At 38.9% G+C, this 17,933-nt stretch overlaps 1 protein-coding gene across 2 annotated transcripts; it reads left to right on the plus strand.

Moving 5' to 3' along the window:
• Positions 1-6,190: 6,190 nt before the first annotated feature.
• Positions 6,191-13,382, plus strand: LOC119890833 (protein C19orf12 homolog). Of its 2 annotated transcripts, none has more exons than XM_038702261.1 (3): positions 6,191-6,346; positions 9,510-9,684; positions 12,685-13,382. In XM_038702261.1, exons 2-3 carry the CDS (start codon positions 9,525-9,527, stop codon positions 12,942-12,944), a joined length of 420 nt encoding a protein of 139 aa, XP_038558189.1. In that variant the 5' UTR covers positions 6,191-6,346; positions 9,510-9,524; the 3' UTR covers positions 12,945-13,382. The 2 variants fall into 2 exon arrangements, with proteins under 2 accessions (XP_038558189.1, XP_038558188.1); XM_038702260.1 differs by having other exon boundaries at positions 6,193-6,346; positions 9,477-9,684.
• Positions 13,383-17,933: the final 4,551 nt, after the last annotated feature.

The raw sequence follows: 17,933 nt of genomic DNA on the forward strand, positions 1-17,933 counted from the left end.
TGTGTTTTTTTCTCAATGTTTAGCAGAGAGTTCTCAATTCTAAAATGGTCAGAGAGTAAAAATGACTGTTAATTAGGCACTTAATCAGAGAACAGTAACAGACTGATACTGCTTACTTGCTCTTTTTCATCCTCCATGTGTGACTCACGAGTCCCAGATCTATATTATAAAATGTATAGCACACACATCAGTAATTACCAACCAGAAAACATTCCTGTGGTACACCTGACCAAACTTTGTACATTACAGGGGGAGCTTGGTGGTAATTGATTATTAATCACACCATATTTAATTACTGCATTGTGACAGTTTCCTAGAAAACAAGACGGTGTTATTGTCTCGCTCATAGCTATGTAATCACACCAAGGCTTCCATGTTTAAGCACATCAGTAAGGCACTCAAAGATGGGTGTAATTCCCATATAGTCTTACATAAACAACTTGAACGCTTACTTGAACATGTAGAACTGAATCAGCTTAGTGATATAGTCCCTTTTCCATCTACAGACAGTGCCTGGAGAACAGATAATGACATTACTACAGCTACTTCTAATAAAGTGCATCATTTCATGTTCTTCACCAACATAGTTTACAGGATACTCTACTGTACATGGAAAAGTACATATTAACGTATTTGCAATATCTTTTGTTAATTATATGTGTTACCTTTTTACAATATTCCAAGACATTCAAGCATTCACTTCAGTTGACTTTGGTTTTTCTTGGGCTAGCTCCAGCTCCCTTTTCTTCCATCTCTCCATGTCTCGCTCTGAGACTAACACTAGACAATAAAAATAACAGAAAATAAACAAGTGTCAATGCTACATACTCTGTGCAAAGGGCGCTTGTAAATGGAATCTAAAGTTTCCTGTTCACACCTATTGTTACCTGCATGTGCATGACTTACCTGGTGCTTCTCTGATGACAGATGAGATGTCTTCTTGAGCGAGGATTGATATTTTCTCTTCCTTGTCTAATTTTTGCAGGAGCTGCACCTCTGTAAAGACAGTTTTGTTTACTTCTGCTGACCAATTTGTGTGTCATCAGCTTAAACCACCAGGACAGAATTTTGTTATACAGCAGTAGACAAACCTGGGTCAGTTGATTTCCTCCGTCCATAAAGCAGAAGGGCATCAGTCAACAGGTCCAGGCGGTGCGAGGGAGTCATCTCCTTTGTGACTCTGGCAAGTCTTTGGAGGAAAGACCACAGCCTTTCCATTCCTTCCCCGTCCAAAGCCGTGAGCCCAAAACCATCAAGCCGTCTGGTGTTGTACTTGATCTGCGATTACAGCAAAGTCATACAATATCACATACACTGACGTTGCACATTATCCTACTAAATTGGAAACAGTTGCAGTGATCATCTATTTAAATGGATCCAAAAGCTCAGGACAGAATCCATCCTATATATTTATTTTTATAATAATAATTTAGAATAATCAAATAGTCTGCTTACAGTGTTCAGTTAGGCTGTGTGTGAACATATGCTTGCTGTGCGCAGTCAAGCATCATGTGATATTTTCCTGCTGAGGCTCAGTGAGTTATTTGGCCCTTCCATTCCTGCTCTGCTCGCATTTTGGGACAATTATTTTCCCCACTCTATCACAGCAGTAGCTCGGCCTGCGGTATGTTACGTGAGTGGAGTGTAATGCTTTCACCCTGACCCTTCAGACAGGGCTTGGAGCAGGAGAGGGCCTTTGCTCAGCTTATGTTATTTTATCTTTTAAATCTGTAAATAGCGAAACTGTCCATTTCATTCATTTATATCCATGTAATAATCCATAAATACACAAATGCCAATTAGATGGTAACCTGCATGAGAAATAAACTTTGGTTATAACAATCATCTGCTTATAGTAATCAATTTGACCCGGACAGACGTGACCACTATATGCAGTCTCCATTGTGTCCTAAACAGCGCATCACTGAAAAAGACTTGAACACACACCAAGCGGGAAAAGCTTTACGATTACTTCTAGGCATTTCTACTTAATTTCAGCAGTGCAGTGGATAGACAGGAAAATGGAGGCAGACAGTGAATGATATCTGACACAGTTCCTGATGTCTCTATAAACTCAATGAAATTACCTGGCATGGCAATTTGTGTCCATAAATGTGAAATGCTGGTACGGCCAAGAGAGTGCTATGCCCTCCCCTGATTTCTGATTGAACACAGTATGGCATCATTTTGAGTTAATGTGTCAATGTTTTTTATCAAAACAATAATTCACTTTTACACACGAGTTTAAAGATTTACTCACATGCAAATGGGAAGCAACAACACAGGCAATGTCATAGACAACCCGCAGGTGGATGTGCTTCTTCTCACATCTTCGAAGAAGCTCATCGATGACACACAGGGGACAGGCTAATCTATTACAACACACAACATGTGAATGATGAAACACTATACTGAGGAAAAGTGAAACAAATATCCAAACAATCTCCATTATCATTTGAAATACTCCAACTACTCTTTAAAATGATCTTGCCAGCCTTGAAGTTACTACAGTCCTAAATATTTAAGGAAATTACATTTATGGGAAGAGTAATGGTCTTTTTCTAGGAGGTAAATCTAACATTTTATGGACTCAACTGCGACTAATCTCATGAGGCTTTGAGCTGTCATGATGTGATAGCAGGTATTCCTCTACATCCTTTTCATCAACAAACATGTGGGTTCCATGCAACGGCTCAACCACACTTGTCCCAGAGCTTTGCTTCCTCACAAGGCCAAAGTTGGCATCCAATGTCACTTTCATATCTCCATCCGCCTGGAAAATAAACACAGTAATCCTGGTTTTGTATCTGGTACTACAAAAAAAAGAGTTTAGGTCAGAAACACCCATGGAATAAATAATTGATTGACAAATTCTTAAAACAAATGCTGAAAGATACACAAGGTCCCACATTCATCCTCAAACAGCCTTCAGAAATGCAGAGCACTAGGTTGATACACTTACTATTTTATTATAATACTTTATACAAGAATTAACTGATTTTGCATTTATCAATTCAATGCAGTATCCAATCAGTTCATGGATACTGCAATTATGGTTAATCAAACAGGAAGTGGCCTGAAACTAGAACCAACCTTTGGACATGCTGGGCATGTGGTCCCATCATCAAACTGTGGGCAAACATCTACCAAACTTCTTTGTCGGAAGTGGTGATGCCTAAACTGGGATATTGACTCTCCCACCAGGGCTCTGTAGAGTGTATTAACCTACGGAATAAGCAGCAGTAAGAGAAAACATTATTCTTTCATATACTCAGATCTCCTACATAAGGCCAAGGTGAAGGTGGTTTACACAGAGGTTTTTTGCATGCAACTGTATAATTCAATATGGTTCCATGTTCATCTTCAATGTTTACATTTTGTTGTGATAATTAATGATGAGCACAATTATGGAAGGGTGTAATTTTCACATCCATTTGGACTTGTCAGTGTTGTTCACTTCACAGACAGGACTTCAGACTTACCTCTGCAAGTGTGAGGTTGTTTTTCCAGCGCAGGGTGTTGCAAAAACCTTCATCAGAAACCACTCCAGTGACAGACAAAAAGCTCTAGCAGAGGGATGGAAAAGACTGTGTGGGGCTTGTCGGCTGTTGCTGGTTTCATACCTTGACTAAGGTAAGAAACCTTTGGACGCCCAGCGATACACTTCCTCACCACCTTAATCTTGACGCTGATTTCTGAAATCAAAATATTTGGCAGTTATTGGAAAAGTGAACACCATACTTCTTATCACAGCCTAAAAGACAGAAACACATCAGTGAACATGGGATGCAGATGAGGGATATGTATTTTGTTCCTCTATTTATGCACATGTTAGACAGATAGTTTAATAAATTCTCACTCTCTCTATGCAGCTTGGCCCAAAACCTAATTTGGATAGTTGCATGACAAACTTACCACACAAGACACAACTGGTAAGTGATGCTGTAAAAGGAGACGTAAAAAATTAGGTGGGCCTAAAGAAATATTACACACACACACCTGTGGCTTTGGGTTTTATTTTCAAGTTCTATGTTGAGGACAGCAATGCATGTTAGCCTACCTCACTGCTCACTTACAAATATACAACTGAGACACCACAGCCCTAATATCACCACATACGAGCTAAGGTATTTCTAATAAATTGACACGGTTCCTCTTTTGTATGAATGTCAATATGATTGTAAGCTTCTAACACTCACAGGTGACAGGTGCAGCCGACTGAGCTTGCTCCTCGTGAACTTATTTTACGTTCTAGTCAAGATCCCAAGGTTTTCAAAGAGACCAAACATGTCAGGTTGAATTAGTTACATGTAACGTTATTTAAAATGATTCTCTGGACTTCTCCATTGAATGTAGCCTAACGTTAACGTTAATGCTACCGGCGCAGCCATAAAGTTTGGGTTTGAATATTTTACTCAATATGAGCGTGAAATAGCTTCAGTGAAGAGCAGATACAGATTATAAGCTATGCAACATGTCTAATTTACAATCTTAGTGTGGAAAATGTCATTTTTACAGGCTAACGTTGAAGCTAATTTAATTTACCAGTTCAAAGCTGTCACGTAAAACATGCTAATAATTAGTAATGCTAACGAAAGCATACATGCTAATAATGTAAAGCAAACGCAATAGCAAAACGGTTATTTCTTGTCAACACTCATGTCACACAACCTTAAAACTATTTTTTTCTGTATTACTTTCGCGTATTGGCTAATTAATCACAGTTAAAATGCAGTAGGGCCCTTCTGACCCATATCTATAGGGCTGATAACCACTGATAACGCCCGTTCAATTGAGTGATAACATTCGAAGCGGGTGTTATTATTCCAAATAAAGTATCTATGAGGACTGAAGTTATGCTTGTATACTAGTGTCCAGGCTAAAAGGGCCTGCTTGCGGAAGTTGGTTAATCTAATCGGGATTGTGTCAACAGAAAAGTTACATTTTAAAAAGAAATCTATACCACCAGTAGATTTAAACATGTATGCAGGAAAAGCATTCCAGATACTTTGGGGATTCTTCAGAAATTCTATTATCCATTTAACTTTAAAGGTATTATTCAATATACTGAAATCCACAACCTCCAGACCGCCTTGTTTTAAACTACCTCTAATAACTTCTTTTCTTAGATAATGGGGCTTTTTTTTCTCCAGATATAATCCTAAAGTATTTTATCTAGCTCCTTAATAACATTGGTTGGGACGCTAAGTGATAAAGCCACATAAACAGATCTAGATATCCCCTCTGCTTTGGATAAAAGGACCCTACCATGTATAAAATTATCTCTCATTAACCATGAGTTCAGTTTTAATTTAGTTTTTTCATTTACCGAGGATGCATCGGTTGGTAACTTGTGTGAACTTGACGGCAGAGATATCCCAGCATTAATTTCGGCATTCAAGCGAGGGGCTGAAAGAAGCAGCCAACAACTCGTTTTGTACTATTTTCCTGTGTTATTTCATCACTAAATCCATTTCTGAGACGGTTTGAGGCAATAAATCAACTGTTTCGATGTCGAATATTGGCAGTTTTAGTAAAAATGATGGCGAATCTAAAATGTGCTCAATCAGTTGCGACGCTCTGCAGCCGTCAGCTGGGGAAGCTGACGAGCCGGTGTAACACCAAAATCTGTGGCCAGATCCGCTCACAGAGCCCTCAGACACGCAGACCACTGCAGCCAACACAGCAGAGGAAAGACCCACAGCTGTATCATAGTTTTCACCTTCGTACCGCTGTTATTCTGTCTGTACATTCTGAGTAATTGTGTAAGGTTTTAACTTAAATCAAGAGGCATCTTGATGATGTACAGAAAAATGGTGATGTGCAAATAAATCTGGTCTTGTGAAACTTTGGGGAAAATGATCAGAAATAGTATGAAAGGGGACTGTCTTTGCTTTATTATTAACATTATTTTTATTATTATATTAGATATTACATTGTTAGTGTAGCCTACAGTAGAGTTGTGGTCACAGTATTTGCTTTTATTTTCTATAATTTTTTTTATGTGCAAATATATCTTGGTAAGTTAAAACCTACAATAAACCCGATTCTGAGCTTTTTGTTTTGCGGGATGAAGCCTGGCTGTTATAATAATCAGAGAAATGCAGGCGGCCTCTGTGCTGGGGGTGTTGCGCAATACAGCAAGAACGCATCGTCTCAAACCGCCAGCAGCGTTTTTTGTGCTCGTGACAAGTTCATTCTTCCAAGAAGGACTAGCAAGAACGTTCCCCCCAAGAACACAAGTCCATTCTTTGCATTCTTGCTTTTGAGAAACACCCATATGTTTTGGGAAGAGGCGAATGTGTGCAGCACAAACTAGGCATCCGGGACAGGACCAGAACTGAAGGTAAGTTAACACTGAAAGGATTTTTAATGAAAAAAAGTTAATTATCGACGATAGGCTCGTGACCGCTGCCTTCTATCTCTTGCCTCAACTTAAAGGGAGACAAGACGGATCACTTGGCGCTTGAAGTCACACTTTGTTCGCTATTAAAATAGATATGAAACTTAGTGGAATTGTGTTGAATTTAAATCAAACCATCGTTGATTAAACCTACTGTCTTCACTGTCATTATGTCTCTTATTTGAAAAAAACCCATAGACTTAAAGTAGTTTATTAGACCAGTGCTGGACCCCCAAGTTCACTGACAAACCTGTCCCACCAAACTCCATTCAGAAACCGGGTAAAAGCATTACATCATTTTAATACAAGTAAAAGTGAAACCAAGTTCCAGTTCCTTTAAAGAAGCTAAATAAATAAGAGCATAGGACTTGTATCAGCTTGGATGGTAATTTGTTTAATTGCAAATTTGTTTATAATTACAGTAACCTATCAACCAAGATGAGTCTATACATGTGTTTAATGAGTGGCCCTTTTAACTGGTGACTTTCAGCAGACATTCAAAAGCTGGACATAAAAAAATAATTAAATACGTTTTGCAGACAAATGCAGAGAAATAAGCTCCATCCACTGCTTAAAGCCAAGTCAATATTTTCTCAGATAACATACAACAGGGGTCGGCAATAGGCTGTCATCAACAGAAATGCAATATAAGATCCATGAATATGTTTTCAGTGTTGTATAAAGACATAAACCATCATGTTTTTATTACCTAAGGCCTGTGCCCTAGCCGCGGGTCCCCCTTCCATGGACAGTTTTGGTGTTTGATCCGCATCCATCAACCTACGGACGCTTTTGCAATTCCCCAGTATCTCCGGGCAGAGGACATTTAGGGGAATGACAACTCTTTTAATGTTTTTCAGAATTTTAGTAAAGCTCAGTTCAACTCCGAATTTTATTTTGTAGGTGAAACTAATAAAAAGGAAGTGATAATGTGAGTAACTGTTGCTGCCATGACTGAGATATATTTCAGCAGCGCTATCAAAGCATTTATTTATTTATATTTTTTGCCACTATCAAAGAAAAAATCTAACCGTGGGCCAGATATTATTGTTGGCGGGCAGTTTTGGTAAGGGTCCATAATCACAGAGAGCATTAATGTGTTTCTCTTGTCAAGGTTTGTATAAGCTTTATTTTAATGTCCATCCGTCCATCCATCCATCGTCAACCGCTTATCCTGCGTAAAGGGTCGCGGGGGCTTTATCTAATGTGTGGTTTATTAAGGACTGGTGCAGATTCAGTGACAGTGTTTCACACTCTTGGCTTACATTTTCCATGTTGTCTGTCAGTGGCCAAGTCACAGTAACATATGGTTTTACTGACTAATTAAGTAAATACAATTTCTTAATAAATATAGGGGAGAGCGGGGTATGTTGTCACACTTTTCACACCATCTAATATTTACTGAGCACCATACATCACAATGGTACAAATGTCATACCAAATGAAAGAATGAAGTCTTGGGCAGAAGTTTTGTATTCATTACATCTTCATATCTTATCTCATTATGGAGCTGTAGACTGTTGAATAGAGAGTGTGCACTTGTGACAATTTCCCCCATCGGCAGGTTAAGTTGTCACACTGGATTATCAAACAGTTAGAACACTTAATTGTGAATATTGATTTCAATTTCAAATTGTAACCAGAACAAAAAGTAAAATCAATCAACAATCAAGCCTAGAGAATTTGGAAAAGAAATAATTTAATTCAAAACAAAAATGTTGGCAGAGCACACATTAAGTGGGACAACCTCTTTCTTTGAACTTTAAAATCAAATGTTCTCTGGAGGACAAATGGATCTATGGTAATTGAATGTAATGCTGCAGATAACTTGCTTAAATGTGTAACTTCTTAACTAAACAGATGTGGTGTTTAAACACGCTAATGCAACAATGTGCATTTTTGTACGACGTACATCTGTATCTGACTAATCAGACATGTGCCTGCTGCTTTTAACATTATGTCAGGCGGTGTCATTTCCTAGTCATTCTGTTGAAAATTTTCTTCCTTCCTTCAAAAACACAATTACAAATTAATTACAAGCTTATTTGTCTGCTACCCTTGTTGCCTAACTTAATAACTGGTTCATGTAGTGTGTGTGTGTGTCTGTGTGTTTGTATCTACTAACAGACTACATGCCTACGATATAAGACCGTATATACTCTGTCATGAATTCAGTCTTGTCCAGTTACAGTGTGTAATATTCTATTTACAGTATCATTTAATACTTGTGTCAGAGGTAATTACACAATTTCACATAGTTTTTTGAGCATGTTCTATGTGTTTATTTGTACTGGGGCAAGTAATCACATGTGACAACTTGCCCCAAACTGACATGTGTGCTAATGTTGGCTAAATCTCAAAGTTAACTTAACATAGCACTTCAGCTGAAGTATCAAAAGACACGTTATTGTCTCCTCTACTTTGTGCAAAGTTATCATTTTGAACATTCATACCTAATAAGGTTGGAATACATAAAGTGTTAAGTGCAAATGTTTTACCTTTGAAGCAAAAAAATAATAAAATTGTGCTCACCTCTGATTAGAATGACCTTGACCACATGTGAACAGGAAGTTGAACATAGAAAAAGAAGTCACAAAAAATGGCTATTTGATTTTTGACATAGAGCCTCTAGTGTTGGAGTTATGAGCAGTGTGACAACTTACACACGAGATAACTTACCCCGCTCTCCCCAACCTAAAGAAACCTCATTTCTTGAGGCCACTCTCTGTTGTCTCAGAAGAGACACTTTAACGCTGACAATTATTTTATCTCACATTAACGCAGTTTTTTTATTATTATTATTTTGAAAGTCAGTTGCTCACTGGCTCTGAATACACATACAGTCAAACCAAGTTACAGGTGGGGTGGGATGTTGATCAGCCTGCAAATCACCCACCCAAACAAGCAGAGGGGAGGGAGGCTTCGGCAGACTACGCTGGATGCAGCGTGTGGGAGAAGTAGATAAACCGAGACAAGCGATCAAATGCCATAGTGAAGTGGATAGCTACACACTGCGTGCTGATTAGTACTGGGGAAGAGGTCAGTCTAAGGATGTGTCTTTGTTATTTTTTAGGTAACACAGCAGTGTTGATTGTCCTCTTGCCAGTGTCTGAATGCAGGGATGGCTCCAAGAATGGATGATGTCGTGCATCTGTGCTGTGAAATATCAGCTCACGATCAGATCAAGGTCGCGGTGAAAAACTCCACCAAAGGAGCCCTGGTGGCAGGAGGAACAGCCATGCTAGGCGCGCTGCTCATGGGACCTCTGGGGATTGCTGTTGGTAAGACAACAACTGATCCTGACCTCTGTAGCCCACACTGACTGGGGCCTTTGGGATTGTGAGATTTGTAGGATCTCATACCTTGGAGGAAAATTCAAAACTTCTACTAGGCTGTCATTCATAGATGAGACATTTTTGGAGATGGAATAACACAAAAGGAGTTATTTAAAGCGTGACCGATGCTTTGTTACAATACTTACCCACCACCTCTTCCTCCTTATTCACTGCTAGATTATTTATTGGCTTTGATCTGCTGTTTGCTGTTTTATATCATGTCAAATTCAAAATCTTTGGGAGTTTTACCTTTGGTCGTACACGACTATCAGTTTGGAGATGTTACCACGGGATCTGTGAACTTGTGTTTTTTAATCACTGTGTGACTGAGAATACCAGACATAGCCTCACTTCTAAAAAGACAAATACAACCTAAATTTCTCTCCAAAACTTAAACATTTCAATAAAACCAGATTTTTTGGCCACTTGGGGGCAGAACAACAAACTTTATGCACAACATTGACACAGCTAGCAGGCACAGTTGAACATTAGCATTTATTTGAAGTCGTGTTTCTGGGCAGCAGACAGATCTTTGAAGTCCAATATTCACTGTCCTTTTAGCTGCTTTTGTCTCCTCTAACTCCTGAGAGGAGAGGAGGCGACACCTCACATTACATGTAGTCATTTGATCCATTAATATAAAAATGTTGAAAATATTGATCATGGCATCTTCAACTTCTGATATGTAAAATCACGTCATGTTGAATAGGTCAACAATGTTTTAGTTTGTTTCTGAATACTTTCTGACCTAACTGGCCTTTAAACATTACTTAGAATACATTTGTTGGGGAGGATTTACACTGGTGGATTAATACACAGAAGGTGCTCAAGGGAGTGTTTGGGGCAGTGGTGTATGGAAAAAAATAAAGTGGTAATACAGGAACATGTCACCCAGTGTTATGGTGTGTCTCATGATGTTTCTGATAGCTTTTAGAGAACAGTGGGGCTGTGAAACGTTAGGAATAAGATAGATCAGCTAGTTGTTAAAAGTGACAGATTGATCAATCAGGCTGATATCTGACATTTGAGATAATCTGCATCGACCGGTACCTGCACTCACGAGGCCGATACATCATCCCGAATGACAGCAGATCCAATCTAAAACCATTGGCCAATAGGGATGCACCGCAATGAAAATTCTTGGCTGAAGCCGAATATAATGAAAAACTTTCCTGAATACCGAACAAGGTTTTTCACATTTTTTGCCAATGTTTTCACCATTGCATAAATTAAGTAGTCAAAATGTGCTTTTTACTCAGTGTTTCCCACAGGATGTGGAGAGACTTTGGTGGGTGGGCCTGAGGGTCCAGTAAAGTTAATTACTTGTGTCCATTTACTTTTAATGGTCACATGTAATATTTATGTATATTTTATACTTCGTGTGAATATAATCCAATTAATCTTATTTCCATACTGTAAAGGCACCTTATTTTGAAAACCAGACGTTGTCACATGTGTATCCTCGCACTAAATTCATCAAGTCCGACCCTGTTTGATAAATAATGTTGTATGTGGTTCTGGTATTGCGTAACAAGAAGACTTCACCGCCTCTCTTCAGGTAGATGTCTCATCCTGCAGCACTTGTCTTTGTAAAGAGCGAAACTGACAGTTTCTAACGCTAACCTGCCTGTCAGCTCGCTCTGGTTTCACTGGATTTACCATAAAGGCTTGCATACCTGTGCTCTTCAAGTTTAGGTGTGGCTTTATTAATTGCATTCTCAGAAACGAGTGACAGAAACATTCAAAGAGGGTCAGACCGTTTGTTGCCTTTTCTAAGAAGTCAGCCACAGATGGAGTGGATGTGTTAGGAGACATTTCAGCAGAACAGTGTCTGCAAACGGCCATTTTTGCGTCTTTCTCAGACACTTTAAAATGCTTCCACATTGTTTGGTAAAATTTTTTCACTCATCCAGAATCAGAAGGAACTTCATTGCCAAGTAATGTTTTACACAAACAAGGTATTTGCTTTGGTGATAAGGTGCGACACATAGACAAACATACAGTTGACATAAATATATGTAGAAAAATATAAATATGGAATAGACAATGCAAGTTATATAAGAATAATAAAAAGAATAGGGAAAAAGAATACAACTAATTGGAGAAAAAGAACAACGTGGCAGATATTTACATGTGCATTACTCCAGTTTGTGTTGCGACGAAAGAGAATATTGTGTACATAAATATATAAATTGACTATATAAAAATATAGAACAACAAAGATTAACAATCAACAATAAATATGTGTGATGTGGCAGGTTCGTGCATGATATGAAATGAAATAGTATTTACATGTGCAGAGACGTTTGTATTATTTGAAAGGGGGGAGTGTCAGTGGGGGACCCGGGCCTTGTTAATGAGGCTAGCTGCAGACGGGAAGAAGCTGTTTTTGTTCCGAGAGGTTTTGGTCCTGATGGACCGCAGCCTCCTGCCAGAGGGGAGAGTCTGAAACAGTTTGTGTCCGGGGTGGGAGGAGTCAGCTGCAATCTTTCCTGCTCGCCTCAGAGTCCTGGAGGCACTTCTGACAAACTGTACCCCACTCTCCCTTAAACACCAGTCACCTTCTGAAATCTACAGCAGAACCCAATTTATGTTTGTTTTATTCATTAATAACAGTTCCTCGTAAAACAACCTGTTACTGGCTGAGATAACATGTATTAGATTGTACTCTGCATGGAATAATGGAATTATACTTGACTTTTCTTTGTTTTGATGTCAGCTCTCTAAACATCATCGGCCATACTACATGTTAGTAGGATCAAATTATTGTTGGTTTGGGTCTTTTTCATGGGATGAAAAATATCAGTCATCACCAGACTTATCCTTTATCCTTGAATTGTTTTCAGTTGTCGTTGCTTCAGATTTACTTCATACTAGTACATGCTTATATTCAATTTATACTCACACAGTAACTCTACCCCTCCACCCTCTCTGTGTCTGTATCAGGTGGAGCAGTAGGTGGTCTGTTGGGCTTCTGGATGACCAGCGGTCAGTTCAGGCCTCTGCCTCAGATCCTGAAGAAGTTGCCCCCTACCGAGCGAAAGAAGCTCTATAATTACATTGTGGCCGTCTTAGGCAACCTAGACTGGACGGACGCGGCCCAGCTCGTATCCCTCGTGATGGGCAACACCACTCTCCATCAGCAGGTCACTGCTGCGTTGCTGAACTACATCAAAAAGGAACTCAGAGCAGAGGTGCTGAATTAGGGTTACACATGGATTTTTCAGGGTGGTCAGGCCAGCCAAACACAGCCAGAGTCTTTTAGAACATATTTGTTTACCTTATTGGAAAAACTGTCAATAATGGATGTTAAACTTTCTGTGTGACTGTGCCAAATTGAGCAACACACCTTTACTATCTTCTGAGTGTTTATCCTAAAAATCAGTGTATAGTTGAATCAATAAAACACAAATCATTGCACAGTAACCATAGAAACCTCACTCAGTACTGAACTCAAATAATGTTTTGTACAACAGACTGACATCAACATCAACTTTCCTCTGCTTTCATAAACTGTGTAAAATATCCTGCTTGGAGAGTCAATTTCTCTGGATTGGAATAAAATCTCTTTATCCATCCTCTCTCAGGGTGTTTTTAATATACCTCTGCTTATGAATTACAAATAAAACAAACGTTTGAAGCTATTCTGCTTGTGACTGATTATTTGCTTATTAAAAGTTGTCAGGATTGTAAGGAGACATTTTGAAAAATACACATCTGTAAGAGAATTGCAGCAACAATTCAACTTCTCACAAGTGCTTAGTATATGACAAATTATATTTATTTAACAAATGAATCGAAGATCAGAAGTCCACCTACTAACTTTTATTGAAATATACTGTAGTCTTTTCTATGGAAGCCCATTACTGTCAGGAAAAGTTAGATGTTTTTCATAAAATAAAATCATGGCAAGTCATATTATGATTGAAATTAGGAGATGTCTTTAAAATTATAATAGTCTATAATTATAAGATTGTAAATATAAATTTTGACTATGAAAATGTGACTCTTCAATGTAAGAAAAAAGGCTGCATGTGTGCTTTCCAATAAGGTGCTCAGCCTAAAATCTAAAGCAGTTCCTAGGTAGAAAAGGGGGTGCAGCATCAAAACAATCAGTGCCTGCTGAGCTTTACATTTTCTCTTATGTAACTGCCGGCAGGTTCCACTTACATTTTATTCCCCATTTGTTTTTGGATTGGTAAATTCTGATAAATGATCTTCAAACTATTTTCAACATTTCACTATATGTACTTGGTGAGGGAAACTGCATTTTAATCTTGTAGGTGACTAATTCAGAACTAGTAGAAGTAATCAGTGCTGAACTTATTTAAAAATAACTCACAAAGAATGCTAAAAACATACAACCTAGGATTACTATTAAGTACGTGTTTTACACGTCATCAAACTATGCTTTTATTTCTTGATAAATTCCATCAGAATGTGATATATTGCATGACATTGCAACCATGTGCATAATACATAATCACTCAGAAGGAAACTTTAGCTTGGCTCATCAGAGGATTTATTCACTATAGTGTGTACAAAAGATATTCTTTTGTGATTACGTCCACCCAAGTTGGAAATCACTGCAACCAATTCTATTTGTAATAGTGTACCGAGCACCTGGGGCCTCATTTATAAAACTTTGCGTAGGATTTGCGTCAGAAGTGGCGTACGGATGAAACATAGGACTTGCGTACGCACAGAAATATTCGGATTTATAAAACCGTGCGCACGCACATCCTACGCATTTTTCCCTTAATAAATCACAATCAATTCTAAATGTAGCGCAGCTTTTGCGGCTTCATGTCACGCCCATAGTTGCCCATAAATAGTCCGTGAAACGCCCACAAGTTAATATTCATCGATTGCGAAATCATGGCAAACACAGAGAGGAAATCAAAAAAACGAAACTTCACTCAATGTGAAGTAGAAGTTATCGTTGGCGAGGTGGAAAAGAGGAGAAAAATGTTGTTTGGAGGGCACAGTGTGGGCATTACTAATGCCAAAAAGGCACTTGAGTGGCAAAAGGTTGCAGACGCCGTAAATGCTGTAGCCTAACAACCTCGGACTGTGGCTGAAATAAAAAAGAAATGGTCGGACATCAAAGTCGAGGCAAAAAAGCGTCTAGCGCTCCATCAGGACGGCTCGAGGAAGTCGGAACCGGCTCATAAGCCACTCGTCCTCATTTGCCAACAAGTCTTCTTGCTGTCTGAAGATGCGTTCACTCCGAATCCTTCCATTTGCCACATCTTCTAAGAGCGCAAGATTTAATTGCATCTGACAAGCTACAGATGTCGGTTATAATCTACTTGGAAATGGGAAATAGTTCAGCGCAAATGTAATTTCTTTCTAAATGGTTGAGACATACGTCATACGTTATTTTATCAAAAATAAAACAAACTAAAGGCATATGCATGAATACCATGATTCCGTAGCTGATGAAGACATTTTTACTATGAAAACAACTTTCCCCAGTGGACAAATAATATCTATTTATCTATCTATCTATATATCTATCTATATATCTCCCTAATTTATCTATCTATCTGACTGACTATCTAATTGCATCTATATCTGCTCCGCCAGACGGACACATTGGCGAGAATATCAGTTTTGTACATTATTTCGTTCTGTTTACCATCTTATTTATGAGGATGAATTGTATAACATGCCAATGTTATTGCAGAACATATTTCACTTTTTGGAAATATGTGTTAATTTGCATTTCTGTTGCAGATCGATCAAACGGGTGTTTGTGTAGGCTGTTAATTGTAAGACTTGCTTTGTGAAGTCTTCGTGTTATTTATGAGAGGCAGTATTGCCATTTATTTTACAACGATCTACAGTTTCACTCACTTTCACCTGTTTCTTCCATCTGCCGACGGTGTTGCCATTTCTCATTTCACCCGTTTTTGTGCGTACGCCTGGGTAAGAGCTTGCTTGAAGGACCGCACATTTTACCGTCAAGTTTACTTTTTATAAATACCAATTATTGTGTAGAGAGCGGCGTACGCCTTCTTTTGTGCGTACGCAACGTTTATAAATGAGGCCCCTGGTCCGTACTCTGAATTCTTATCTGAATTTGCAGAGTTTTTGTCAACTTTAGGCCCTCCGTAATGCCAGAGCAGCGTAGTACTCGTCATTAATAGAGACAACTAGGAACAACCCCAGGTTTCTTTTCAGCACTGTAGCCAGGCTGACAGAGAGTCATAGCTCTATTGAGCCAAGTATTCCCATAGCTCTCAGTAGTTACGACTTCTTGAGCTTCTTTATCAACAGGCTGTGTACCAGTTCAATTCAATTCAATTTTATTTATATAGCGCCAAATCACAACAACAGTTATCTCACCGCGCTTTTCATTCCCTCTGTACCACAGTACTTTAAAGTAGCTGTAATTAAACCTCTTCTGAAAAAGACCAACCTTGATCCACATGTTTTAGCAAACTATAGACCTATATCTAACCTTCCATTTCTCTCTAAAAGGAAGAGTCGCCAAAATAGCTGTGTGACTTTCTACATAGCAATAGTTTATTTGAGGATTTTCAGTCAGGATTTAGAGTTCATCATAGCACAGAGACAGCACTGGTGAAAATTACTAATGACCTCCTAACTGCATCAGACAAAGGACCTGTCTCTGTACTGGTTTTATTAGATCTTAGTGCTGCTTTTGATACCATTGACCATCAGATCCTGTTACAGAGACTGGAACATTTAATTGGCATTAAAGGAACCGCTCTAAGCTGGTTTAAGTCCTATTTCTCAGAGTTCCACAAGGATCTGTGCTCGGACCAATCCTCTTCACTTTACATATGCTTCGTTTAGGCAATAGTATTTCATTGTTATGCAGATGATACTCAGTTATATCTATCGATCGAGCCAGATGAAACTCATCAGTTAGCTAAACTTCAAATGTGCCTTCAAGATGTTAAAACCTGGATGACCTCTAATTTTCTAATGTTAAACTCAGATAAAACTGAAGTTATTGTTCTGGGGCCCAAGCACCTCCGTGACGCATTATCTAAAGATATAGTTTCCCTTGATGGCATCGCCCTGGCCTCCAGCACCACTGTGAGGAATCTCAGAGTTATCTTTGATCAGGACATGCCGTTTAAGTCTCACATCAAGCAAATTTCAAGGACTGCCTTTTTTCACCTTCGTAATATTGCAAAAAATCAGGAACATCCTGTCTAAAAATTATACAGAAAAACTAGTCCATGCATTTGTTACTTCTAGGCTGGATTACTGCAATTCCTTATTATCAGGCTCAAAAAAGTCCATTAAGACTGCAGCACGTGTTCTGACAGGAACCAGGAAAAGAGATCACATTTCTCCTGTTTTAGCTTCTCTGCATTGGCTTCCAGTAAAATCTAGAAGAGAATTTAAAATCCTTCTTCTCACCTACAGCTCTTAATGGTCAGGCACAATCTTATCATAGCTTATCAAGAGCTCATAGTACCTTACTACCCCACCAGAGCACTGCGCTCCCAGAATGCAGGGTTACTTGTGGTTCCTAGAGTCTCCAAAAGTAGAATGGGAGCCAGAGCATTCAGCTATCAAGCTCCTCTCCTGTGGAACCAGGTTCCACTTTGGGTTCAGGAGGCAGACACCATCTCCACATTTAAGAGTAGGCTTTAGACTTTCCTCTTTGATAAAGCTTATAACCATCCCTTAGTTGCTATAGGCCTAGACTGCCGGGGGATTTCTGTAAATATCATCAGAGTACGGTCTAGACCTGCTCTTTTATTAAAAGCGCTCTGAGGTAACTGTTGTTGTTATTTGGCGCTATATAAATAAAATTGAATTGAATTGAAAGATCAGGCTGAGATGCAGACCTTGAAGCACCTTTCAAATATTTTAATTCATTTCTTTTTTTTTGCCTCCCCCCTTTGTAACCCAAACAAGGGACATCAGTAAGAGTCATATTTGTTTAGAATCATGACCACAGCGTGAAGATTGCAGTCATATGAGCCAAAGCAAACTGATCGTGTACAACAAATATGCTTTGGCAGGATGCAAGTGACAAGTCAGCTCTATTTGCAATAGATCAGGCACTGCCAGTGTATGTTCCCCCTCTACACCCAGTAGTCACCAGATCCTCAGTTTTCAGATCCTAGGTCGCACTTGCGAGCTGGATCCCAAGAAGGAGCCCGACATATTCAAGAGATAGAAACGCACAGACGGGCACAGTAAGG

This window comes from Micropterus salmoides, unplaced genomic scaffold (assembly GCF_014851395.1).
Source record: "Micropterus salmoides isolate LMB-PRFRI ecotype aquatic unplaced genomic scaffold, ASM1485139v1 Ms_hic_scaffold_6, whole genome shotgun sequence".
In the NCBI taxonomy this organism is placed as follows: Eukaryota; Metazoa; Chordata; class Actinopteri; order Centrarchiformes; family Centrarchidae; genus Micropterus; species Micropterus salmoides.